This window comes from Heloderma suspectum, chromosome 7 (assembly GCF_057233095.1).
Source record: "Heloderma suspectum isolate Gila_16-S chromosome 7, 16-S_ref, whole genome shotgun sequence".
NCBI classification, from domain to species: Eukaryota; Metazoa; Chordata; class Lepidosauria; order Squamata; family Helodermatidae; genus Heloderma; species Heloderma suspectum.
Genome location: NC_139464.1, coordinates 18,449,442 through 18,475,207, shown reverse-complemented (window position 1 = coordinate 18,475,207; position 25,766 = coordinate 18,449,442). Strand labels below are relative to the sequence as shown.

The following is a 25,766-nucleotide window of genomic DNA, read 5'->3' as shown; positions in this document are numbered from 1 at the left end:
GAGCTTGAGAGAGCTTGGCGGGAATATGACAAACTAGAGTATGATGTAACAGTTGCAAAGAACCACATGCAGGAACAGCTAGAGCGACTGGGAGAAGTCCAGGTGCGACCAGAGCCTCAACTTGATAACTCATTTGTTGTTGTTGTTCAGTCGTTCAGTCGTGTCCGACTCTTCGTGACCCCATGGACCACAGCACGCCAGGCCTTCCTGTCCTGCGCTCTCTCCCGGAGCGTGCTCAAGTCCATATTCATTGATAACTCATTAGTTTGTGTTAAATATAATATCTGTTTTCTTCATTTATGGTATTTGTATTAGCCACCCAATAACATCGTTTCTTGGATGGATTATAAATGAGATCTCCTTGTAGATGAGATCCGTAAAGAATCATAGAATAGTAGGGTTGGAAGGGGCCTGTAAGACCATCTGGTCCAACCCTCTGCTCAGTGCAGGGATCCAAGTCAAAGCATCAAGAGTTTACTGTTTTTGTAAAAAATATATATATATATGTAACCCATAATGGGATGAAGCAAAGTGCTATCTTACCTGCTGTTTCAATCTTCAGAATCAGCAGCATTGTTACAGTCATAGGTCTTATACGCATGAGCCTTTTACACATTTCTACTGCAGGTGTTCATTCCTCTGTGCCAAGTCGCTTTTTCTCCTCTTCCGTCATAGAAGTAGCTGAATGAGTAAGAATGATAGTATATAAATCTGCTTGCAGTTATGCAAAACTTCTAATGCAGTATCATTAAAACTCATTGGATAATTAGGAAACATTGAAGCATACATGCATACATATAAATTTCTACATTACAATTTGTTTTCCAATATTAAATGAAAGGACTCTATTCTCTCATAAACTTAGGATTCTCTCAGTCTCACCTGCCATACTTGATATACTCTTCGAATGCAATCATTTTATTTTTTTCCATTTCTCAACAATTATCAACTTTGCTGCCGCTAATCAATTAGATAGCATTGGTTGATGAGAATTTTTATTGTTTATTCGGTCAGCCGCTTCCGACTCTTCGTGACTTCATGGACCAGCCCACGCCAGAGCTTCCTGTAGGCCGTCGCCACCCCCAGCTCCCCCAAGGTCGAGTCCGTCACCTCCAGAACATCATCCATCTTGCCCTTGGTTGGCCCCTCTTCCTTTTGCCTTCCACTTTCCCTAGCATCAGCATCTTCTCCAGGGTATCCTGTCATGATGTGGCCAAAGTACTTCAGTTTTGCCTTTAATATCATTCCTTTAAGTGAGCGGTCTGGCTTTATTTCCTGGAGTATGGACTGGTTTGATCTTCTTCCAGTCCAAGGCACTCTCAGAATTTTCCTCCAGCACCACAGTTCAAAAGCATCTATCTTCCTTCGCTCAACCTTCCTTACGGTCCAGCTCTCGCAGCCATAGGTTACTACAGGGAATACCATTGCTTTAACTATGTGGACCTTTGTTGTCAGTGTGATGTCTCTGCTCTTCACTATTTTATCAAGATTTGTCATTGCTGTCCTCCCAAGAAGTAAACGTCTTCTGATTTCCTGGCTGCAGTCAGCGTCTGCAGTAATCTTTGCACCTAGAAAGACAAAGTCTGCCACTGCCTCCACTTTTTCTCCCTCTATTTGCCAGTTATCAATCAAGCTGGTTGCCATAATCTTGGTTTTTTTGAGGTTTAACTGCAACCCAGCTTTTGCACTTTCTTCTTTCACCTTCGTCATAAGGTTCCTCAGCTCCTCCTCGCTTTCAGCCATCAAAGTGGTATCATCTGCATATCTGAGATTGTTAATGTTTCTTCCAGCGATTTTAACTCCAGCCTTGGCTTCATCAAGCCCAGCACGTTGCATGATGTGTTCTGCGTACAGGTTGAATAGGTAGGGTGAGAGTATACAACCCTGCCGTACTCCTTTCCCAATCTTAAACCAGTCCGTTGTTCCGTGGTCTGTTCTTACCGTTGCTACTTGGTCGTTATATAGACTCCTCAGGAGGCAGACAAGATGATTTGGTATCCCCATACCACCAAGTACTTGCCACAATTTGTTATGATCCACACAGTCAAAGGCTTTAGAATAGTCAGTAAAACAGAAATAGATGTTTTTCTGAAACTCCCTGGCTTTCTCCATTATCCAGCGGATATTGGCAATTTGGTCTCTAGTTCCTCTGCCTTTTCTAAACCCAGCTTGTACATCTGGCAATTCTCATTCCATGAATTGCTGGAGTCTACCTTGCAAGATCTTGAGCATCACCTTACTGGCATGTGAAATAAGTGCCACTGTTCGATAGTTGGAACATTCTTTGGTGCTTCCCTTTTTTGGTATGGGGATATGAGTTGATTTTTTCCAATCTGTTGGCCATTCTTGTGTTTTCAAAATTTGCTGGCATATGGCATGCATCACCTTGACAGCATCATCTTTTAGGATTTTAAACAGTTCATCTGGGATACCATCATCTCCTGCTGCCTTGTTATTAACAATGCTTCTTAAGGCCCGTTCAACCTCACTCTTCAGGATGTCTGGCTCTAGCTCACTGACCACACCATCAAATCTATCCCCGATATTATTATCCTTCCTATACAGATCTTCTGTATATTCTTGCCACCTTTTCTTGATCTCTTCTGCTTCTGTTAGGTCCTTGCCATCTCTGTTTTTGATCATACCCATTTTTGCCAGGAATTTACCTCCAATGTTTCTAATTTTCTGGAAGAGGTCTCTTGTCCTTCCTATTCTGTTATTTTCTTCCGCTTCCACGCATTGCTTGTTTAAAAATAATTCCTTATCTCTTCTGGCTAACCTCTGGAATTTTGCATTTAATTGGGCATACCTCCCCCTATCACTGTTGCCTTTTTGCTTTCCTTCTTTCTTGGGCTGCTTCCAGTGTCTCAGCAGACAGCCATCTTGCCTTCTTGGTTTTCTTTTTCTTTGGGACGTGTTTTGTTGCCGCCTCCTGAACAATGTTGGGAACTTCTGTCCATAGTTCTTCTGGGACCCTATCTACTAAATCTAGTCCCTTACATCCATTCTTCACCTCCACTGCATATTCATGAGGAATATTTGTGAGCTCATATCTAACTGATCTGTGGGTCTTCCCTATTCTCTTTAGTCTGAATCTAAATTGTGCAATAAGAAGTTTGTGATCTGAACTACAATCAGCTCCAGGTCTTGTTTTTATCGACTGCATAGATGTCCGCCACCTTTGGCTACAAAGGATGTAGTCAATCTGATTTCGGTGTCGACTGTCTGGTGAAGTCCATGTATAAAGTCGTCTCTTAGGTTGTTGGAAGAGAGTGTTTGTTATGCACAGTGAGTTGCCTTGGCAAAATTCTATCAGCTTATGTCCTGCTTCATTTTGTTCTCCCAGACCATGCTTGCCTGCAATTCCAAGTGTCGTTTGACTACCTACCTTAGCATTCCAGTCTCCTGTAATGAAAATAACATCTTTTTTTTTGGCGTACTATCCAGTAGGTGCTGCAGATCCTCATAGAACTGATCTACTTCTGCTTCTTCAGCATCTGTGGTTGGGGCATATATTTGGATCACTGTGATGTTAAATGGCTTACCCTGAATTCGAATTGAGATCATTCTGTCATTTTTTGGATTGTATCCAAGCACTGCTTTAGCCACTTCATTATTAATTATGAAGGCTACTCCATTTCTTTTGTGGTCCTCTTGTCCACAGTAGTAGATCTGGTGGTCATTTGATGTGAAGTGGCCCATTCCAGTCCATTTCAGTTCACTGACACCCAAAATGTCTATATTTAATCTTGACATCTCCCCAATAACCACATCCAATTTGCCCTGGCTCATAGATCTTACATTCCAGGTTCCTATAGTGTGTTGATCTTTGGAACATCGGATTCGTCGTTCACCACCAGCACCATTGGCTGCTAGCCGTCCTTTCGGCTTTGAGCTAGCTGCGTCATCACATCTGGGGCTAGTTGAACTTATCCTCTGTTCCTCCCCAGTAGCATTTTGACCATCTTCCGACCTGGGAGTCCCATCTTCCGATGGTATACCGACATATCTCTGGTTGCACTGATCCATTTAGTTTTCATGGCAAGAATACTGGGGTGGGTTGCCGTTTCCTTCCCCAGGGATCGTATTTAGTCTGACCTCTCTGCCATGACCTTCCCGTTTTGGGTGTCCCTTCACAGTTTAGCTCATGACGTCATTGAGGTGCTCAAGCTCCAGCACCATGACAAGGTAACGATTTCCTTTGCTGGAGTTGATGAGAAAAAAGAAGTCCAAACAACTTTGTTTTGGGGTCTAAGGTTAAATCATAACCTGCTAATCTATTTGTCTCTCTTTGCATGGGTTTATGCCCCCTGCAATTCTTCTGTGCCCTGCAGATTCCCTTCCACAAGTGGCACCCACCGCTTATGCAAGGGAGATGTAGTGCTTCCAGGGGTAACCTGAAACGAGTGGAAACGCTCATTTCTGGAAGGAGGCAGGTTGGCAGAGTTCGCATAAAGGAGCGCCACCAACCTGCCTCCTTCCAGAAACGAGTGTTTCCACTTGTTTCAGTGCTTTGTCTAGGAATCAGTAAATCTCCTGCTTGCGCAGTGGAATCAATAGGACCCTCCGCTTGCGGAAGGAAATCAGCAGGGGCATAAGCAGGCCATTGGATACTACTCCTTGTCCCCATAGTGCTAGTATGTCTGCAGTTCCCAAGGCATTCTGATGTGGTAGACCCATTTGACAAAGATTGCCCAAGAAGAATGACGTGAATTTCTGCCACTTAAGAAGCTGGAATGCAGTGACTGGGGGTGAAGAAACAAAAGCTTAATTAAACCTCTGGCACAGGCAGAATTTGGGGAGAGATTCAGAAACCCTATTAAAAAAGTGCAGTCGTTCACTTTCCCTTCACTTCAGCACATGCCGAAATTTGGTTAATGAAAGAAACAAAGAAACAAAAACTTTGAGAAAGTATCACCAAAATATAATGCACAAACACATGCTTAAACAACCTAATTTTGTCCTTAGGATGTTTTCAAGATCTTCTGATACTAGAATATCTTTTAACTGAGGGGGTATTGTATGTATTCCTGCCTTTGTTCTCCACTCCCACATTGCCCTCCCCACCTCAGAACGGGTCTTGGGATAGATGGAAGCAAACAACTCCAAGCAGCCCATGACATGTGGGCAGCAAAGGCAGTCTTGGGAGATTTGTTGCTTGGGAGAGGCCTTCAAATGGCCTTTGTTTAAACCCAATATCAATGTATTCAGAACTGGAATACTCCTGGTTGTGCAGTGACATTTTCAGAGAGGCTCACCTGGAGCCTGCACTGCGGTCTTCCTGGCACCAAGTGAAGGGCGTTTTATTTTCGGAGGCTTTTTAGTCCTTCAGTTCTGCTTTTTCAAATGTGTTGGGGCGCAATCCTATGGAGATAGTTGTCAGCCTCCGAACTCAGAGGCTGATGACTATCCAATGCAGGGCAGCCAGAGCACACAGGTGATCCTCACCTGTGTGCTCCAGCTGCCCTGCATTTTTTGCTAGACAGGTGATTTCTCCTGTCTAGCCAGGAAGCTTCGGGGAGTGGGGGAGGCTGCACGGCACATAGGAAGCTGTGTAATGCAGCTTCCGCCCTCTCCTCACCTCCCTGCCCCAGGAACGCACCATTTTCCCTGTCTCTGCACTCTGCTTCTGAGCATGGAGATGTAGCCAGCGCAGAGAGAACCGCCCCAGCTACGAGGGGGAGGGGGTGGGGAGCATGGTTTCTGGGCTCTGAGGTCAGAGCTCTGGTTCCAGCATCAGAGTCCAGAAACCAAAAAATCCTGTGTCCCCCAGATGCCATCTAGGCGACATAGGATTGCTCCCTTATTGTGTTTGTAAATCCTTACACCGCTTCTGGCTTTTGTTCTGTTTTTTTACTTTGGTTTTATTCTATTTAAAACATTTAAAGGTTTTATATTATGTCTAATCATGTTGTATTTTATGGTTTTATTGTTTGTGAACCACCCAGAGAGCTTTGGCTATTGGATGGTATAGAAATATCATAAGTAAATAGGTTTGCATGGTACTAGATAAAGACAGTGAATTCTTGGATGCCTTAAAAAAGAAAAGAAAAAAGACATACTGTCTCAATGCTAACATTTGTCCTTGGCAGAGTGAGTCGGCTGGTATACAGCGTGCTCAAATCCAGAAGGAGCTTTGGCGAATTCAGGATGTCATGGAAGGTTTGAGTAAACATAAGCAGCAAAGGAACAGCACTACAGAGGCAGGTAAATTAGTGTGTTGACCTCCTTAGAAGCTGGGGGAAAATACTTGTAGAAGAAATAAAGAGTGTAACTCATTCTTGCTTGCTTGAATCTAGTTTGATTTCACAAAGATTGAAAGGAAATATGCAAACTGTTAATCGTTACAAAGCTACATATTACTACCAAGATTTTAATTCATTGCTCACTATAAAATTAATATTCTTGTTTGTTTTTAAATAGGTATCATAGCATCAAAGGCTTTTTCATCCAAGTATAAAAATGAGGTATGTTTTTAGGTTTTTTAAAGAATCAGTTTAATATTTTTCTGATTAACATTCCTATTTGTTGGACTTATTAAAAATCATGTGTGTATTTCGTATGTTTAAATAAATACATGTAATAACTAGGCTTCTTCTAAAAGCTAAATACCTAAATTACAATGTTTGTGTATGTTTTGTGACTTGTTAATCTTATCAGTTCATATATCTCTTCCCATTTGATTTTTCCCTTTATTCAGGCTCTTTCCCCAGCAAATGTAAACCTTAGTTCTTTTTCCCACTACACGCACATTTCATATAGCAAGAAATACTGCTTTACATGTGTGTTTCTGCCTACAGCCTCCGTTGAGTATGGGCTGAGCACCCATAACTCCAGGTTGAAACCACTTGGACTTGAGAGTGCTCAGTATCTCTGAGCCTGTAATAACATGAGGAAATGGTATCTTTAAAGGGACACTGTCAACTACATGTGGGAGCTAATGCCTAAAGGAACTGGATAGAAGTTTAATTTTTAGGAAAGTTATTACATGTTTTAATGTTTTCATAAAAACTGGCTGAATGGTGTAGTATTCTAAAATTGGTACGTACAATAGTGCACCAGCTCATGAAATGTAGGGGAAGTAGCAAAGGAATTGCCAGAAAAATTACCATAAATAATTGCTTATGTAGAAAGCTGACCCAGTCCTAAGTGAAGCTACTTTATTTGCTTGGGAATGGGTGAGGACTGATGTGTATGTTTTTGAATGGGGGCCGAAATATACAAATGGTGAAAAGAATCTGTGCATTTTTCAGAATTTTTCAAATCTGTGCATTTTTCATCTTTGTGTGCAGTAATGATGTAGCTGAGATTTTCAGTCTGTCCCTCTCACTACAGCAGTGTCCCTTTAATTCAAAACTGTGATATGACTGCTGTGAAATATTTGAAAGACGTTAATATCTCTTGTGCCAGATGAACACATCTAAATAAGGTGACTGTTCTGCAATCTTTAGGAAGAGGAAGTAGTCCCACCTCGTCCTCCACTCCCTCGATCCTATGACTTTGCAGAGCATCCTCCCATAATACCCCCTCTGCCCAGTGATAGCAGCTCCTTGCTCTGTTATAGCAGGGGCCCAGTACATCTCCCTGAAGAGAGGAAGATTCACCAAGTTCAAGGATACCAAAGAAATGGAGCTCACTGTGTAAGTGGCCACAATTGCCACATTATTCATCAAGCATTTTCCCTCACCCCCACCCCCATACAGTTGCCATTTTATTTTGACATTCGGCTATCTTTATGTTGTGGTGTTCCTTTTTTATGCTTAATTGTGTTATTTCTAGCTGCATTATTTTCATCAATATTCCCATGACTCAGACTGGTTGCATTTTGTGTTAGGTTCAAACAAAATGTCAGCATCTTTGTGACTTCCTTTATCTCTGGTCCCATGTTCAGAACCAGAGTTGAACTTTTGCTAAGGTCTATTGGGGTGGGTCTTTTTAAAAAAAAGCATATTGTGACACAATCTGCAACATCAATTTTTAATATTTATTCAGAGCCAAAAATGTACATGGCATCTTCTCACTATCTTCTTAAGTAATCAAGGACAGGTCCCTGCCACAAGGAACAGTCTAAATTTAGACAGGGAGGAAATGGGGTGGGGGGAGAACACATTTCCCAAACTTTGTAAATAGTGTGTTATTAGGTTTTCCCATGAAATCCCGTGAGGGTAGTTTCACATAGTTGAGTAATAAGTTCTGGATTATGATTTGCCATGCAATTTATAAATAATAAACTGTACATTTGCTTTACACTGTTTCTTCTCATCTACTTGGGAGTAGATTTGGGGCATATGAAGATCAGGGGGAAAATTTTGGACTTTCTGTGTTTTCCAAAATGAACAGTGCCATTTTGGACCCTCATCAAAAAAGCCTTTTGGTCATCGTCCCCCCTCCCCCAAATAAATCTACACAAAATGTAGGCAATCTGAGTTTTTCTGAGCCTTTACAATAGAAGGGTGTTTCTGAACATAATGCCAACTTTGATGTACGCTATGGGCGGCCATTTTGCTGTTATGTTGTGACTCACCTCATGAGAAGGTTTAGTGCCTACTTTGCTATGGTTGCCTTCTAGGGTCCAGATTACCGGCTTTATAAAAGTGAGCCTGAGCTAACAACTGTGGCAGAAGTTGATGAGTCAAACGGAGAAGAAAAGGGAGAGCCAGTTTCCGAATCAGAAACTTCTGCAACTAAAGGTTAGTAAGATGTCTATTTGCTACAAAACAGTTTGTTTTTATTTCCACTTACAGGGAATATGAAATTCTGTAATCTCTCTGAAGAAACAACACAATGCACTATAGTTTTACAAATAGAATAACTTTTTCTTATCATAAAGGAGACAGCTAGTGCAATAAAGTTAAATGTAATTATATGAGCGGAGAAGGCTTACAGCAACAACAAAATCAAAGATAAATACTGTGAATCATCCCTGAAATCCATATTGACACTGTGTCTAATTCAATTCAGTTCGATTTTTATTGCATTGACAACCAGTCATTTGCAAAACAATGAACAGCTAAAACATATTTAAATTAAAAAACAACAACAAAAAACAACAACCACTGGTTACCTCCAGAAATTCAACAACCCTTAAAATTTAATATTTAAAACTTAAGACCGAACCATTTCGTCTTATCTTACCTTGAACTAAGCACAATTTGGGGGTTTGAATTCAAAGCCCCTTGTCTCACTTTCAAAGCAGAATAAATATATTTTGCCATTCTAAAAGCAACATAATAGTCCGATCCATTTAATAACATAAGCACCTTATCCCTTGATGTTTCCAACCTCTTTTTCTTTAGGAGTGGAAAAATATATTTGGATCTCAAGTTATCATATTTAGCACACTCTAGCAGAAAGTGAATTCGATCCTCTATTGTCTTGCAACTGAATGGACACAGCCGACATTGCCTGGGTACATTATGAAATCTTCCCTCTACTTCCTTCAAGGGAATACTATTCAGTCGGCATTTTGTAATAAGAACCTGTAATGAATAGGGACATGGGTGTGCCAGATATTGTACTGCCTGGTTGAATGTAGCTGGCAACCCAGCATATAATTCATTTGACTGCAATTAGCCTCCTTGGCTGTGTCCATTTGCCACGATGTATCTGTTATCCTCTACTTTATGAGCGATTTGGCCACATCATAACCCTTTGATAAAAGAAATTCATATGAGCAATCAATCTGGGTCACATACTCTCTCATTTTACCTGACCAAGGCCGCATGGTTCATCTCATCAAAAATGGCCTGAAGCAATGGTGAGGTTAGCTGGATAATCAGTTTGAGCCAGAGATGAGCCGCTACATTCATTACCAGGCCCAAGATGGGTAAGACCCCCATTTCAGTTCTTATTATGGCCCCTGGGGTGCTTCTTGATACATATAGAGCTCTTGTTAAGAACCCATGTTGAACTGATTCCAGCTCAGCCAGGTTTGAATTTGCCCATGGCGCTGCCCCATAAAGCATTTGTGGCAATAGTTTACAATGATAAAGTTCCAAAAGTGGGGAAATTAAGTGCCCTCCCCTCCCAGCTGAAAACCTTAAGATTGCCCCACTTGTAATCTTAGCTTTCTCTGCTGTCCCTTTTATATGTTTATCCCATTTGCCAGCTTTTGAAAAAATGATTCCCAGATATTTATATTTAGTTACTGACTCTAGGTTATGGCCATCCAGCGACCAGCGATGCATCTTTCTAGATCTACCGAATTCCGTAACCTTTGTTTTCTTATAGTTCACAGTCAACATTTCTTGCTGGCAAAACTTGGAAAGAGCCACCAGCAACCTTCTCATCCCTACCAAGTTGTAAGACAGGATGACAGCATCATCCACATATAATAATACAGAAACCAGACGGTGCCCCAGAGAGGGTGGAAAGAACTGTGGACCAGACAGGGCATTTACCACGTCATTCAGATATATATTAAATAATGTTGGGGCCAGCAGGCATCCCTGTCTCACCCCCGTATTGACAGGGATAACTTTGGATAATGTTCCACTGGTATCCAGTCTAACTCGCATGATGGAATTTGTATATAGTCCTTGGATTCTCGCTCCCAACCGGGGGTCAGTCTGAAGATCTCTAAGTTTCTGCCATAGTTGCACTCTTGAGATTGAATCAAATGCAGCTTTCAGATCCACAAATGTTGCAAATAGCACTTTGTACGGTGGAGAAGTATATTTCCCAATCAGATGGTGTAGGAGCAAACAATGATCTATAGTAGAGCATTCCCTCCGAAAGCCCGCTTGTTCCTCAGCCAGGATTCCTAATGTCTTATCATGTCTCTCATGTTCTGCACAAACCACTTCAAACAATTGCTCATTTTCCATCCTTGCCCTTGAACACTTCTTCAGTATTTGTTGATCCAGTTTCCTGCATTATATTTCTCGAATATCCTTGAAAGCAGTTCCACAAAACTTTCAGATTCATCAGAAGACAGGGAAACAATGCGTCGTCTTCTTTAAAAAAAAAGAAAAAGAAAAATTAATTTGGTAATTGTCAAGTTGTTTCTGTCTTGTTAAGGATAATATTCTTTACCCTGAAGATACTACCAATACCTACCCTAACCCTTTTCCCCCTCAACTCTGTTATCTCCCTTCTGGATGGGAAAGAAGAGCCAGAACTGCTTCCCACCTTGGCATCCTTCAAGTAGCTTACCATCCCAATATCTGCATGTGTGATTAACCCACAGATTGCCAAAATCTAGGGGTAACAAGTGAGCACTCTGCTTCCAGCACGCTCATCACTTCCGCTTTCAGTTAACAACCTACAGTTGACCCATTCGTAGGTTGTTAGCATGACGTCCGAAACCAGACACTCTGAGTTGTTTGGGGGATTAAACAACCCAGAGTTAATTCAACAACAAATCATAACCCCTAAACAACCCAGAATGTCTGGGCTTGGACATCATGCTAACAACCTACAAACAGGGAGATCACAGGTTGTTAACTGAAGGAAAAGCAATGAGTGCACCGGAGGCAGCACGCTTGCTCACTTCCCCTAGATGTTGACAAGTCTTGGGTTAATTAACCCAAGCTGGCTGTTACATGCGAACCAGGTCAATATATAGCCATCATGACTAGTAGCCATTCATTCTTCATAAATTTGTCTAATCCCCTTTCAAAGCCATCCAAGTTGGTGGCTATCACTACATCATGTGGTAGAGATTTCTGTAGTTTAACAAAGCACTATGTGAAGAAGTACTTCCTTTTATCTGTCCTGAATTTTCTATCATTCAGCTTCATTGGATGACCTCCGGTTCTATTATTATGAAAGAGGGAGAAAACTTCATTTTCTCCACACCATGCATAATTTTTTACTCCTCCAACATGTCCCCCCTTATTCACCTTTTATTTAAGCTGAAAAGCCCCAAACATTGTACCTTTCCTCATAGGGGAATTGCTCCAGCACGCACTTTGGTTGCCCTTTTCTGCACCTTTTTCAGCTACACAGTACCTCTTTCAAGGTGTCGTAATCAGAACCGCGCATAATATTCCAACTGTGGTCACATCATAGATTTTGTATAAGGGCATTATGATACTGGCAGCTTCATTTTTTATTCCTTTCCTAATGATTTCCAACATAGAATGTTAAGTTTTCACAGCAGCTGCATACTAGGTCAACATTTTCATTGAGCTCTCCACGACAACTCCATTATCTCTTCCTTGATCAGTCACTGCCAGCTTAGATCTCATCAACATATATGTAACGTTAGGGGGGTTTGCCCCACTGTGCATCACTTTACACTTGCTTATATTGAACTGCATTTGCCATTTAATTCATTTAAAGCCAGCTGAAGTGTATATAAGCTGAGTGGTTTGTAGTTCATGAAAGAAGGGAAATACAGGTTAAAGACTGGAAAGAACTTCTTGGTGTAAGGGCAGCTCCACAATGGAATGAGCACCCTGGGATGCTGTTGTATCTCTTCCTTGGAACTTTTACTTAAACTAAACTTAAAAACTGGACAGGTATTTGGAGATGCTGTATGCCTAAAAAGTCCTGTCTCAGAGTAGGGGATTGGACTGTGTTATTTTTCACTTGGGAAGGTGATCTAGTAAAAAGTATCACTTCACCTACGTGGTGTGACATCTCAAACAACCACACTTCGTAGCAATCCTGTGAGAAACATGGAATCCATTGTATTCATCTTGCTAATGTCACAGCTCTGTGTGCTTCTGGCCTAGAGAGATGTGCTCAGATCAGGCAGATGTGTGCAGCTTCTTTCAACAATCTAATAAACCAGAATTGATGCTCTAATAAGATGATCGTCCTTGCATCCGCTTGGGGCAGAGGAAGTGATGATCTTGAAGGCTCAGAGTAAATCCTGTAAACTTAGTTTGAGAGATTTAGGTGCTTAGGTAGGGAATGTTAACATGTGTGTTTGTTCTGCTAATCGCATTCATAGCAGCAGTAGTGATCAACAAATAGCTCACATACACTTTAACAGAGCTGTCAAAAGCATTGTGCAGGAAGCCTGAGAGATGCCAGACACAAAGTACCGCAGAGTTTTTAAACAATTGTTTGATAATTATTTCCATCAATATGCAGTGAAAGTTTTATACATCTGTCTGCCCAAAAGTAAAGAAAAAATGCCATTTAGGAATGCCAATAATACAATTCTCTTATCTGACCTAAGTTTTTAAAATAAGGAATTAGGTTCTCAGCAATGACAAATGAAGGCAGGCCGTCCACTCTCCTTGTCAGAAGCTTGAGATTGTTTTGTTGTGGCAGTTGCTAGTAGTTTACCAGATGGAGTGATACATTTCATCATACCGAAGTGTTCAAAGCAAAAAATAAAATAGGATGAAATCCATTTATAAGGGTCCGGCTATGGAATGTCGACCACCTGCATTACTCTGAGAACAAGTGGGGAGGTCTGGGCACGCTGCCTTGATTTTAAATGCAGTTTGTGTGGCTGTGCCCAGATAAATAGCTTGGGGTTGCACCTTACATTCTTCAGGAGAAAGCTTGCGAAATGGCAGGACTTTGGATCGCAGTCACTATATGCTGTTACAAGGAACAAAAACTGTTTTATACATACATTTTTAAGGCCTGTTAATATTTTTACTGTGAGGGTTGGGGTCTTTTTAACACTATTTTGTAATGGAGACTTGGGTCCATTATGTCAGGAGAAAGGCAGTACAGAAGTAGTATAAGTAATAATTGGTTAGAATTCTTTTATTTGTACATTTTGCTACATATCCTTTTCTTGAGTTACAAAAGATAGCGATATCTCTAAAACTGGATGTTGTGAACCCCAAATTCATGTCTAAAGTAGAAAATTGAATTTCCTCCTTTTTTGGCAGTTTTGAGGCTGTAATATGTAGTGATTTATTTTTAATAAGAGTTTTCCTGCTTCTCTTGTGCACATTATCTTTCACTTCAAAGCATTCTGTTGTAAGGATGTTGCAGATTAATTTACAGTTTATAGCAAGAAAGCCTTTTGGCATTATTAGACTAGATAACTTCCTTTGTGTAAGAACACCTCTAAAACTGAGACTTTAGTATTGCCTTGCCAATAGTCTCTGAGACCCAATGAATGAATGAATGAATGAATTTATTTATTTGATATCCTGCCTTTCCACCAAAAAATGCTACTACCTAGAGACATGATTTTTCAATATAATTCCAGTGGTCCTAGCCTCTGTGGAAACATTGGCTAAGCATCTTCAGTATTTACAACACTTACTTTACAACACTAAGTCATGCCTTTTAGATTAACTTCAGAGTTGTGAAACATACACTAAGGAGAGGTATGTTTCACAACGTTATCCTATTTTCAGGAGGACCTTAATCTACAATGTGTAGCCTCCTACTCTGTATCCTGTTTTCTGTTGGGTATTCGTGTGTGTGAGAGAGAGAGAGAGACAGAGAACGGTTAGTTTGGGACAATGCTGGTTGGGAGCCCAACCACTTTTGTGCAGCATTCCCCTGACTGTCTAGTGAGAAGAATTGCTCCTGAGACTTCCCTTGCCTCCCAGGTTTCCTCTGTTATGCCCACATCAGTCAGCAAGGTCTTCCGGAAGATTTAGATCAATGCAGTATGATTGTGGTCAGGAAGAAAAGCCTTATTGCCTTTTTGGGGTGTCATCCTTTTCCTTGAGAGGATACAGGAGGAAGCAGATTGCACACAAGGTGCTAGAAATTGGAATGTTTGTGAGTTCTAGCCATAGGTAACTCTGTCCTATGATCACCTTTTGTTAATGGAACTGTATGCCAGGACTAGCCTGATCACACCATCCACTGTTTGGAAAATCCTCTGTGAAACTTTCTCTTCTCCACTCTTGCAAGCTCACCCCAAACCTTTCTTTTCCTCTCCCAGAGGTATTTGGGCTCCCTGTTCATTTATCTCCAATCTCCTTGGATTCATAAGTCCTGCCCAGATCAGCCCAGCTCTTAGTTGCATATCTGTAGCATAGCTTACACACCATAGTTCAGCTGCCAAGAAAACTAAGCTAATTTCCCCACAGCCTGATTTTCTCCACATCCATTGAATGCATGCATGTTTTGCTTGCTTTGGTTTTTTTGGTAAAGAACACTCTACCAAGTTAATTTCCCCAATTAGTGAATGTATACTTTTAAGTTCTTGAAAGTCTGTTTAATAAATTGCCCTGTTTTGAAGAAGCCTCTGTGTGTGTGTGTGTGTGTGTGTGTGTGCGCGCGCGCGCACATAACATGTGCAAGTTCGTATATGTGTCTAGAGGAGCACATTTCATAACAGTATGTATGTATTTTTAATATTTATACCACTTAAACAAGAGTTCTCAAAGTAGCTTGTAACAGTTATACAAACCAAACAGTAAAATTCAAAGCTTTAAAATCACATGAATTAGATACTGCTAAAAAAAGAGAAGCAATAAAAGCAATTTAACTCTTGTCCATAACCATGACAGAAAAGTGAGATGTTATCGATTCCTGTGCTGTTTGTTATTTTGTATTGCATTGTATTGTATTCTTTTAAATATTTGTATTCTATTTTATATTTTTAACTATTTGCATGGCATCTTAAGTCTTTGTTTGTAATCCACCCAGAGAATATTAGTTATTAGGCACATTAAAAATATAATAAATACATACATAAATAATAGTTAATCCATCCAGACTCCCAAACCAATATGGTTGTCTAACCCTACTGTCTCCCTAACGTAATCCATGTGCCTGCCCTGGTTTCAGCAACTGCTGTAGCAAATCCACCACCATCTGTCCTCCCTCTCACACCTCATGAGCTACTTTCAGCAGAACAAGGACAGAATGGGAGCATGGATACAGAAATTATGAGTAATACATTAGCAATACTAATGTTCCTTGGCATCAAAGCTTGTGTACTTGTACATGAATCCAGAAAGGATAGCATCAGCACTTGTGGTGGAAGTCCATCAATTCAGAATCACTGCTTATTGATCTGCTGTAGCTATAAGCTACGAAGATTAGATTTCAGTGTAATGTATTATAACATCCTTGTTATGAACAGTCATTCTAGAGAGGTGCTGAATGATAACTGCAAGATAAACATGTTTTATCATATCATATTAACTACATTTAGGATTTTGCATTATGTCTTGGTAGTACACTTTTTATGCCATTGTGTTATTTCATAGGCTCACATTTTCCCATTGGAGTTGTGCCTCCCAGAACAAAGTCACCAACTCCAGAATCTTCAACAATAGCTTCTTATGTGACTTTAAGAAAAACCAAGAAGATAGATCTAAGAACGGTATTTAAAATTATTGTATTATATTGCTTGCTACCTTCGATGCTCCATTAGCATGGCATGTCAACTCAGGGCATCACACCAATGAAGCAGTGTAGCTACTGTTATGCTAGCAGATGCCACTGCCCAGTATAATTAAGCTCTTCCTTTGCACAAAATTCAATAGGAATGTGACAGCAGGAATGGGAAGACCTAGAAACAACTTAATTCTGTTCAGAAAAGGATTGGCTCCCCAGATTTCCACCGTCAGTCACATAATGTTGTTTCTCATAATGCATTTTGTATAGTGTACATCTGAAAATATGTAATAAGCAGCCCCCTCCCATACCTTGTAGCCCTTGGTTGCATGTTTATCATGCATCTGAATGGCCTTCAAACTTGACCAAAAACCGCATCTGAACCAAAGTGGAATATCGAAACCAGTCTCTTAAAAACAGAGCACCCCATAATGGGATCATGACTGATAGGCATTGGCGACAAACCAGATTTTCAAACAAAATATAATGCTTTCACCACATCAGTGCAACCCATTCTGTGGGTCATTGGAAATCTGGAGGGAGTCAGTGGCATTATTGTAGCGATCAAGTTCTAGTTCTCCAAGGCTCTTGGTGAGTATTTTATATGGTTCGCTGTGAATAGCGGCAGTAATGTTTATGGGATTTCTCTCAGTGCAGTGTATCACATAGATGGAAATCTTTGTGACTTAAACTTTATAGCCTTGCACTCTATGTAGTTAGCCTTGTTGCTTCATGTTGTACCAGCTTCTAGGTTTGGGGAACAGTGCAATACATCCCGTCACAATAGCGGAGTAAAGGTGTGCCCCGCAAATATCACTTCCCTTTTGGAAGTGCTTTTTTTACAATGCATTTTCTTTCCTTTCAAGGAAAGGCCGAGAAGTGCAGTGGAACAGTTATGCCTGGCAGAAAGTACTCGCCCTCGAATGACTGTGGAGGAGCAGATGGAAAGAATAAAGAGACACCAACAGGCTTGTCTGAGAGAAAAGAAGAAAGGACTGAATATTATTGGGATCTCAGATCTAACCCCTTCACAAAGCCCATCCCTTGTCAGAGAGAATCCTTTTAAGCTGTCCCAGGTATGCCACACGTTCACTTTTGTTCATGAGCACAATTTTTGACAGACAAAAGCTAAATCAAGCTGAGGTTATGGCTGAGGGCTGATTGCTGTGCTCTGCCTGGGGAACTGAGCAGGATTGTGGTGTAAGGGTGTGGAAACAGAATTGGGGAGGGAGTTCCTTATGGCCAGTGGAAAAACTCTCACTCCAGGCTGGTGGAGCTTTCCTTCCAGTAGAGCCAATGAAAATGTTGGCTTGGGGTGGATTCAGAAAGTATAATACCAAGCTATTGGCATTGACAATTAGCCTCTACTAATTTTAGAGGAATATTGGGAGACCATATACTCCTCATAAGCTTAGAGCGATCTTTTTGCTCCCCAAGAAAATGAGCAACTTCCTCCTCTCCCCACTTTTTGAAGGGACATGAGCATAATTTTAGCATAATTCGGGATGCTAAATGTTAGGGAGAACCTAAGATGTGCTGAAATGAATACTGAGGAAAGTCTCATTTGTCTGACACAAGGAGAAATCTGGGTCATTACACATTCCCATGTTGTAGGTATGTAGTAACCACCCACATGCATGAAACTATTCTCATGTATCATTCATATTTTCCTTGATTGTTTTCCCCTAGGATGTTAACTCATTTCCTAGATACCCTGTATCTGTCTTCATAATGATATTGCCAATTATCTATTTTGTTCACAATAAATAAACTATTTTCTGCAGAACCAAAGGAAGGATGATTTTGTATGCATTACCAAGGAATTAGAGTATGCCATTAGAGTGAATGAGGTGGACGAAAGCCATCAAAACTGTTCAGAAGGCACACCTTGGCTGAAAGAAAGTAATAATGCAAATGAACATAATGCTGGTTTTATTACGCAGGTACTGCTTTCTCTTTAGTACAGGAAATACCCACATAACTTGCTTAGTTAATTGTAGAACTTGATAACAATTTCGTCACTCTTTTTTGAACCTTCTTAATTTTAGTGTTCGAGAGCAAGCTTTCAAAAAGTCACAATTTTCATTTGGGTTGATTTGGATCAATGAGCTGGTGTTGAAAAGACAATCCTAAATTCAGATGGACCAAAATTAACTTGAAAAGGGAAGGGATGAAATCTCAAGGGCACACAAAAATACCTCAGTGGTATGCTTTTTAATGCTTTAAGAAGAGATATATTTTGAAACATGCTGGGCCAACAAAATATTTTTCTGCACCATTGAGATCTCCCCCTTTTTTCCTTGATGTTGGTGTCTTGCCTCTTCTGGTTTCTCCAAAATTAACTGGGCTCGTTCATTAGAGCCTAGATTGAAAAGTGCACTGACCTAAGCGATGGTGAATTCAGTTACTGACATAGGACAACTGATTTCACAAACAAAACTTTTCTATTAGTACCATTAACAGTTTTGATTTACATTTTTTACCCTCTCCCAGTTACCAAAAAGTGAAAGCCCACTGTCTTCAGATGTGCTAGAGCTAAAGGATGGGAATCCTGAACAGGCACCTGAAAAGCTTAAAGAAGGAGAAAAGGCACAAGATGCTGAAATCAGGTAACGTAAAGCTAGTTCATTAGCACTAGCAGACGTTTCGGTTTTGCAGTAAAACCAACAGTTAATCTGAAATGGATTTGGCAGACTTAGTGCATGATTCAGACCTTTCCCACATCTATCCCCTCCCACTTCGTAGAAACCACCAATTCTCTCCTCATTATCACTTCCTAAGCTGTGCCTGGCAGAAATGGTAGAATGGACTGTGTCCTTTCAATACGTTTTTGAGCAGTTGCTTTTGGGACCTGAAATGCATTATATAACAGGCTTCAAGTACTTGGCTTTTAACATTGTCCAGTTTGTTTCTGGCTCACTAGCTATTTTTTTGATATTTTGTTTTTTATCAAGAAGAGGAATTAAAGTGGTTTCACATGTATTAAAAAGTAGCTTAGTCTATTACAGCCCATTTACCCGGTACAAAAAATAGGATTTCTTATCTGCAAAGTTCTGAAATTGTCTTCTCTGTTTTGAAAATGGTGGTGTAATAAAGCAATCAAACCCACTCCATTTCCAGTAAGTAAAAAGCCAAGGCTAGGATCCAGACAAGCCCATGTACATCTGCAAAGCACTTCTGTGTGTTCCTAGAAGGAAGGTGATTTTTCTCCTGCACAGAAGTGATTTCTCCATCATACTCCAGGAGTGACTTTTCAGGTGGGGATGGGGGGAATGCAAGAGGCTAAGGTAGGAAAGGGAGACCTGAGAAGCTTTGGTGAGCAAGCGGCCCCTCTGAATCGCTGCTCAAATAATTAAAGACTCAAAACTAGATATTACGGATACTGGAGATATGAGCTCAGATTTCTAAGAATCCGACCTGCAGAATCCACTGCAGTCCAGCCTGCTCAGGCTACACCCAGTCTGTGGACTTTCGGATTTTCTTTTTTTTACTTTCCCAAAATTTACATATATGTATTCGTAGGAAAATGCGCAAGTTTCTGCTGAGACTGGTCAATATACGCAGGGAAAAGTTGAATGGTATGGGGGACAATACAGTAAACGTTACGTACTAAGATAAATTATGTAAATTGTTGTGAACCTTCTTACGGAATGATTTGTGTATTTTTCCACACAACTATTTTTTAAAAATCAAATCCATCTATGAACGGACAACGGAACAAAAGGCACATGACAATCTGCGAAACACAGACAGAGCAGATTTTGCACAGTTCCTACATTCCTACTAGATATAGTGCCGTTGCTTACCATTTAGAAGGTATGACTAGGAAGTTGGTTGGGACTGGGATGTCTCAGGGACTATCTACTCCAGTATTCCCCAACCTGCTACCCTCCACACTTACAACTCCAGATATTTTTTTCAAGTTTTGTACATTGCTTAGAATTTCTTTAATGTAAGCAATTCATAAATATATTAAATAAAATAAATCAGCTACCATCAACCCCAGCTACCATGGCCAGTGGCCAGGTATGGTGACAGTTATAGTTCCAAACCTCTGGAGGGCACCAGGCTGGGGAAGGCTGGCCTACTCCCATGTGAAACTGCCTTTCCATTAAGACGATTGACACAGGCCTCCAGGTGCTTTCTCCTATAGAAAGTACAACTGCTGTGTACGGGGGTGAGAGCTTTCTCAATGGCCAAACCCAAGTGCCTGCATTATTGACTTCATGGTGCTTATCAAAAATAGCCTTCAGTAGCCTTTGGAGTTTTGCCAGTGGCATCTGTTATTTATTTACTACTTTTGGCTGTTGCTGTAGTTGTTTTGAGGTGTGTGTGAGTTTTGTTACACTGTTGTTTTAGTGTGATTATAAGCCCCTTTGGGCCTAGAAGGGTGGAAAGGCAAGGCACAAATGTTCAAAATAAATATAAATAAACTGTCGCTAATAGTATTCATTCATCATCCATCCTCCTTCCTTTCCCACCTGCATGGACAAATACACACAGGGGCACTTGATGGATGTGCCCCAGAAAGACATTCCATAATTTGGGTTTGAGAAAGCTTTGGCCCCTGTAGACAACAGCCTTACTTCCATAGGGGGAGGCACTTGGAGGCCTCTGTCGATGGTCACATAACATGAATTATTTCTCCTTTAACTCTTCTTAAGCATTCTGCTTTGATCATGCTCAGGATGGATAAAGAGGGGAAGTACTTCTTCAGCTGATTTATTTGGACTCCTGAAGTCTTTCTACTGTAAAAACATGAAGTAGAAAGCAATGTTTAATACCCCTTTTCTCCCCCAAAAGCGTACATTTCAAGATTGGGTTACATGATCTCATAATCCTATATACATCACAGTTAGAATTTTTGTATTACAGGCTTTTTTGAAGTAGTATACAATATCAGTTAACCTAATTAGAAACTCTAAATGTAGATCTTTCCCCGCAGCCTAAAGAATGAGGCCCCAGTTGTAAACCACAAACCTGAAAGCAGCACAGAAGAGAGTGAAGAAACCAGCATTCAAGAGCTGCAGGAGGATACCATTTCTTCCTTTGAGATGCCAGCACACACTTCAAGAGGAAATTCAACAGCAGCAGGTTTGATTGAGTATACGTCAGCTGTCAAAACGTGCCATGGCAGCATGTCCTGCAGTTATGCTTCTAAATAAAAATTTAAAGTAAATATTTAAAATAAACATTTTGAACATTATATTTAAAATAAATAAACATCCTGATTGAAAGCAAAGTCAGCCCTCAGAGGCTTCTGGCAGAGATCAGTGATGTCATAAGCATGCACCAGCACTTTAATTAGAGACCTCTGCAGAGGCCTAGTGCAAAGCCCAAAAGGGGTGCTTGGGTGCTACTTCCAACATCTAAAATAACCGTTCAATGTTGTCCAAGTAAATAATTTGGAATGTCGGGGTGCCCTTGGGGTAACAAAGGAAGCTCTCTTATATTAGGACCTGCAATTTGTCCATCTGTCTCAAAATATTATTCTGACCAGCAGCAGCTATCCAGGTCTTTTCCCATCACCTACTGCCTGTTCCTTTTAACTGGAGGTGCCGGGGAGTGAACATGAGACCTTCTGCACTGAAAGCATGTGCTCAACCACTGAGCTACCTATCTCTAGTCCAGCCTTCTCCAGCCTAGGTCCCTCCAGGTGTTGCCTGCAGTTCCCATCATCCCCAGCCAGCATGGCTAATGTTCAGAGTTGATGGGAGTTGTAGGCAACAATGTCTGGAGGGACCCAGGTCAAGAAAGCCTGCTCTTGTCCTATGTTATTATTGTTTGGATGCAGGAAATGCCGCATGTGTCTGTCCTGGGCATTCTTATCTCCCCCACCCCACCTTCAGTAAACATGTCCAGACTTTCTGGAGTCATGCCTGTGTCTGTGGTTAATGTTGATCCAATAGCCACTGCAAAAATTGGTTGGCTAGTCCAGTATGGTCCAATATTGGTAGAATACTGTATAATACAAGGAGCCTTAATCTAAGAGTTTCAGTACTTAAAATGCGTTAGCTGTTGTAAACTCCTATATGAAATAATTATGGAAACCTTAAAGAATGATTTATGGCTTTCATAGAATTTTGCTAAAGAAACTGAGAAGTCGGATATTAAAAAAGAATTTCTGTCGAAGAGAGTTTATACTTCTAGTAGCACTAGAAGAAGGTCTTTCAAATATATCCAGGTGTGCTCCAGTCCAGGTCTGGGACAAAGATTGCTCAAACTTTCTGTTCAAGTGATCCTTGTGTGAGGCATGAATATGCTGTTTTTTGAGGTGCACTGAACTGTTCCACCACAGTAAAGCAAGATTAAACAACAGTAAAGAGAATGTAGGAGTAAGCGGACAATTTTTGCACTGGAGGGAAGTAAGTAATAGGGCAGCCTTCCCCAACCTTGTGCCGTCCTGAGGCTTTGGACTTCAACTCCCATCAGCCCTCAGAATTGGAGGGCACCAGGTTGGGGAAAGCTGTAGTAGGACATCACTGGGACAAGTGCTATTCATGATCTGGAGTCAGGGTTGAGCAGTGAAGTAGCCACATTCGTGGCTGCCACTCAGTGTGCAGCAGGGATTTGTTAGGAAAGGGACTGAAAATAAAACTGTCAATATTGCAATGCTTTTATACAAATTTATGGTGTGGCTGAATTTGGGATACTGTGTTCTGGTCATCCCATCTCAAAAAGGATATTGTTGAATTGGAAAAGGAACAGAAAAATGTAGCCAAAGTGAGCAAAAGGTTGATGTGCCTTCCTTGCAAGAAAAGCTGAAGTGTTTGGGACTATTTAAAGAGAAAAAGACCATGGGAGGGGCAGAGAGACAGGATAACGTTTTATAAAAAATATTGCGAGGTGTGGAGGAAGTCAATAGAATTGTTCTCCTCCTCCCATGATACCAGAACTTGGGGGGTCACCCAATGAAACTGATTGGTGGTAGATTCTTGCCAGATGACAGGGCACTTCCCACAACCCATCATTAATTTATGGAATTCACTGCCACAAGTTGTGGTAGATGTGGCTTTAAAAGGAAATTAGATAAATTCATGGAGGGTAATTCTGACAGTGACAGACCACTGAGAAATAAGATGCTGAATTGGATGGACCTTGGATCTAATCCATTGGGGCTGCTCTTGTGTTATGTTTACTTCAGACAACGGGTGTGAACTCACAGGGTCAAATTTTCCTCTATACTAAATCAATCAATAAATCCCTAGCCTAGCTTTCTCCCTGACATGCTAGTGTTTGATGTATAGGAAGATGGGGGGGGGGGGCTGTGTTGTGTAGAGGGCCGTTCCATCAGGTGAGCCACCATCTGCAGTCTGACATGGTACAACGCCAACACAGGTTTGGCACCCCAGAGAGAAGTAGGCCTGAGACAGCAGCAAACCCAACACACTTTCTTGTTTCACAGAGAATTCAGGACTTCATCCCTGAACCCAGAAGATGGAAAATCAGTGTCCCCACTTCCCATGAGTGTGGCAACTCCCTTTTTTCTCATTATTTTCTGGGAACTGCCTTTCTTTAGAGTGATTGCTGTCCTCTTGAAATGACTCGTAGCTTGACTACATGATTTGGTTTGAAATCTCTAAACTTTGGGTGTGTTTTTATCACCATTTTCAGTGATACTTTAAAATACAGTTTGTCAAATAGATGCCTCTTTTCCTATTCTGTTTTTCCCATAGCTAACTTGCCCCTCCTTTTCCCCAGCATCCCTCACTGCTTACCCAACTCCATCTGGATAATCAGAGCCTGCAGGTGGTTCATGTTGTTATCTCTGTCCTGTTATAAAGAAGGATGTTTCTCTTCCAGTGGCTTGCTTGGAATAAACAGAAATCTCAATTTTACCTTTTTCAGCTCTCCCAGCTTCTGCTGAAACGATTCATGGCTGATTAACAAAATGGACCTATGAAAATAAGAAGATATTGTACAGTCAATTTTATGAAATCTATGAAATTCATAGTTCTGATGCTTTTGACCATAGAGCATCGTTTTTATCACTTCATGGAAAATGTTTATTCCAAGAGAGCTTTAAATACCCCCCATGGTACCCTCAACAACTTGGAGATTGTTCTTCTGACACCAGCCTGCTGCTGTTGCTGCTGTGAATTCCATCCACATAACTAAGAGATATTTTTTAATGCGCAGCCTACAATCGGAACCTTCACTAGTGGGTTTTCTCTGGTGTAAGGTTTTTAATTACGAATTCAATTAAGTTTGCTTCCTTTTTAGCCTTCTTCATTGGTTACTTTTACAGATCACCATTTAAACCTCATTTCTGCTTTTAAAAATGGATCATGTATTGTTTTCACCTTTTGATTTGTAAATGTTTTATTCTCTATTTAAAATGTGCCATTTTTTAAATTTTTGCTGGGTTAAGGTGTGCCCTATTTCTGCTCTGTAATTATTTCTCAGTCAAGTTGCAATGTCAGTTACTGCCATACTGTCCTCAGCATATACATGAATGTTAGTGTTTACGTTTTTGCTTTTTTTAAAAAAAATGAAGGGATAGGGATCTTGAGGTACTGGGCTCTTCCTCTGTTGGAGTAGGGTGTGTACAGCAATAAGCAAGTATTCAGTTCCCAGTTAGGTTTGTGTACAAATGTAATTATGTTCATTGTGTATATATTATACAATGAGTATAAGAACCCACTTACTATTGTTCAAATGCAAATGTTCATATCTCATTTCTTTTATATCATGTTATAAATAAATGTTGATGTTCTTAAGCAACTGTGTCATTGTTATTTCCTCCAGCAAGGAAAGTCTTGACTGGGACAAAGAACGTCTTAATGGGAATTGGAACTGGATGAGGATGATCTCATAAAGCTCAAGTGAGAAGGCAGAATAAGGTTCAATTCCAGTCCACTTTCGACTGATAAGACAATCAGAAGATCGTGTTTGCTCTGGACTCATTAACAAGAGATAAGGATCCAGTTGAACCATGAAGCTTCCCCCTGTGCTCCTTCCTCCCCCTTCCGCTTTGTGACAGTATCCATGTCTAAAAGCAAAAGAATGGCCTTGTGGTTAAGCTGGATCATTTGGAGATTGCTACAGGTTTGTGGGTGACGGTTAAATAGCTCACTTAATTGTGATGTGCCTTCATTTCACACCACATTCTGAAGATCAGTTTTTGTCAGATTAACAGTCTATGGTACACATGACATTCTGACTCTTCTGTTTTCACATTCTTACATGGATTAGAACTGTAAATGTTGACCTTTCTGTAAAAAGGTTTGAGTACAGTCAATGTTAGCTCACGGGAGATGTTATTGTCTGATTTACTTTCCAAGTTATACCTTTAAGAAGGATCGGACAATGTCTTTACAGAAGCAGTTTTGGGCACATCAGAATACAGAGTCAAACAGAAAAGGAGGTTTAAGGCACAATCCTATGCATGCTTAGACAGGAAAAAAAAAAAAAGCCTACAACTCCCAGCATGCCATAGTCAGCATGGCTGGCTGGGGGATGCTGGGAATTGTAGGACTTTTTCTGTCTAAACATGCATAAGTTTGCACTGCTTATTTCCAGAGTTTAATATCTTCAGGGCA

General features: G+C 40.7%; 1 protein-coding gene across 18 annotated transcripts in view; it reads left to right on the top strand.

The window, feature by feature from the left end:
* Positions 1-24,946, top strand: part of PLEKHA5 (pleckstrin homology domain containing A5) — a 267,495-nt gene extending 242,549 nt beyond the window's left edge. For 16 of the 18 annotated variants that reach the window (XM_084809202.1, XM_084809207.1, XM_084809201.1 and 13 more), the window contains 10 exons: positions 1-102; positions 6,093-6,207; positions 6,424-6,467; positions 8,570-8,690; positions 16,095-16,210; positions 17,091-17,300; positions 18,009-18,167; positions 18,718-18,833; positions 21,170-21,318; positions 24,073-24,946. In XM_084809202.1, coding sequence (XP_084665328.1) covers positions 1-102; positions 6,093-6,207; positions 6,424-6,467; positions 8,570-8,690; positions 16,095-16,210; positions 17,091-17,300; positions 18,009-18,167; positions 18,718-18,833; positions 21,170-21,318; positions 24,073-24,107 — 1,167 coding nt within the window. In that variant the 3' untranslated portion in view covers positions 24,108-24,946. Of the gene's footprint in view, positions 103-6,092; positions 6,208-6,423; positions 6,468-7,451; positions 7,641-8,569; positions 8,691-16,094; positions 16,211-17,090; positions 17,301-18,008; positions 18,168-18,717; positions 18,834-21,169; positions 21,319-24,072 lie in introns of all 18 variants that reach the window. The other 2 variants (XM_084809216.1, XM_084809214.1) reach the window with 1 other exon arrangement.
* The last annotated feature ends 820 nt before the right edge of the window (positions 24,947-25,766 follow it).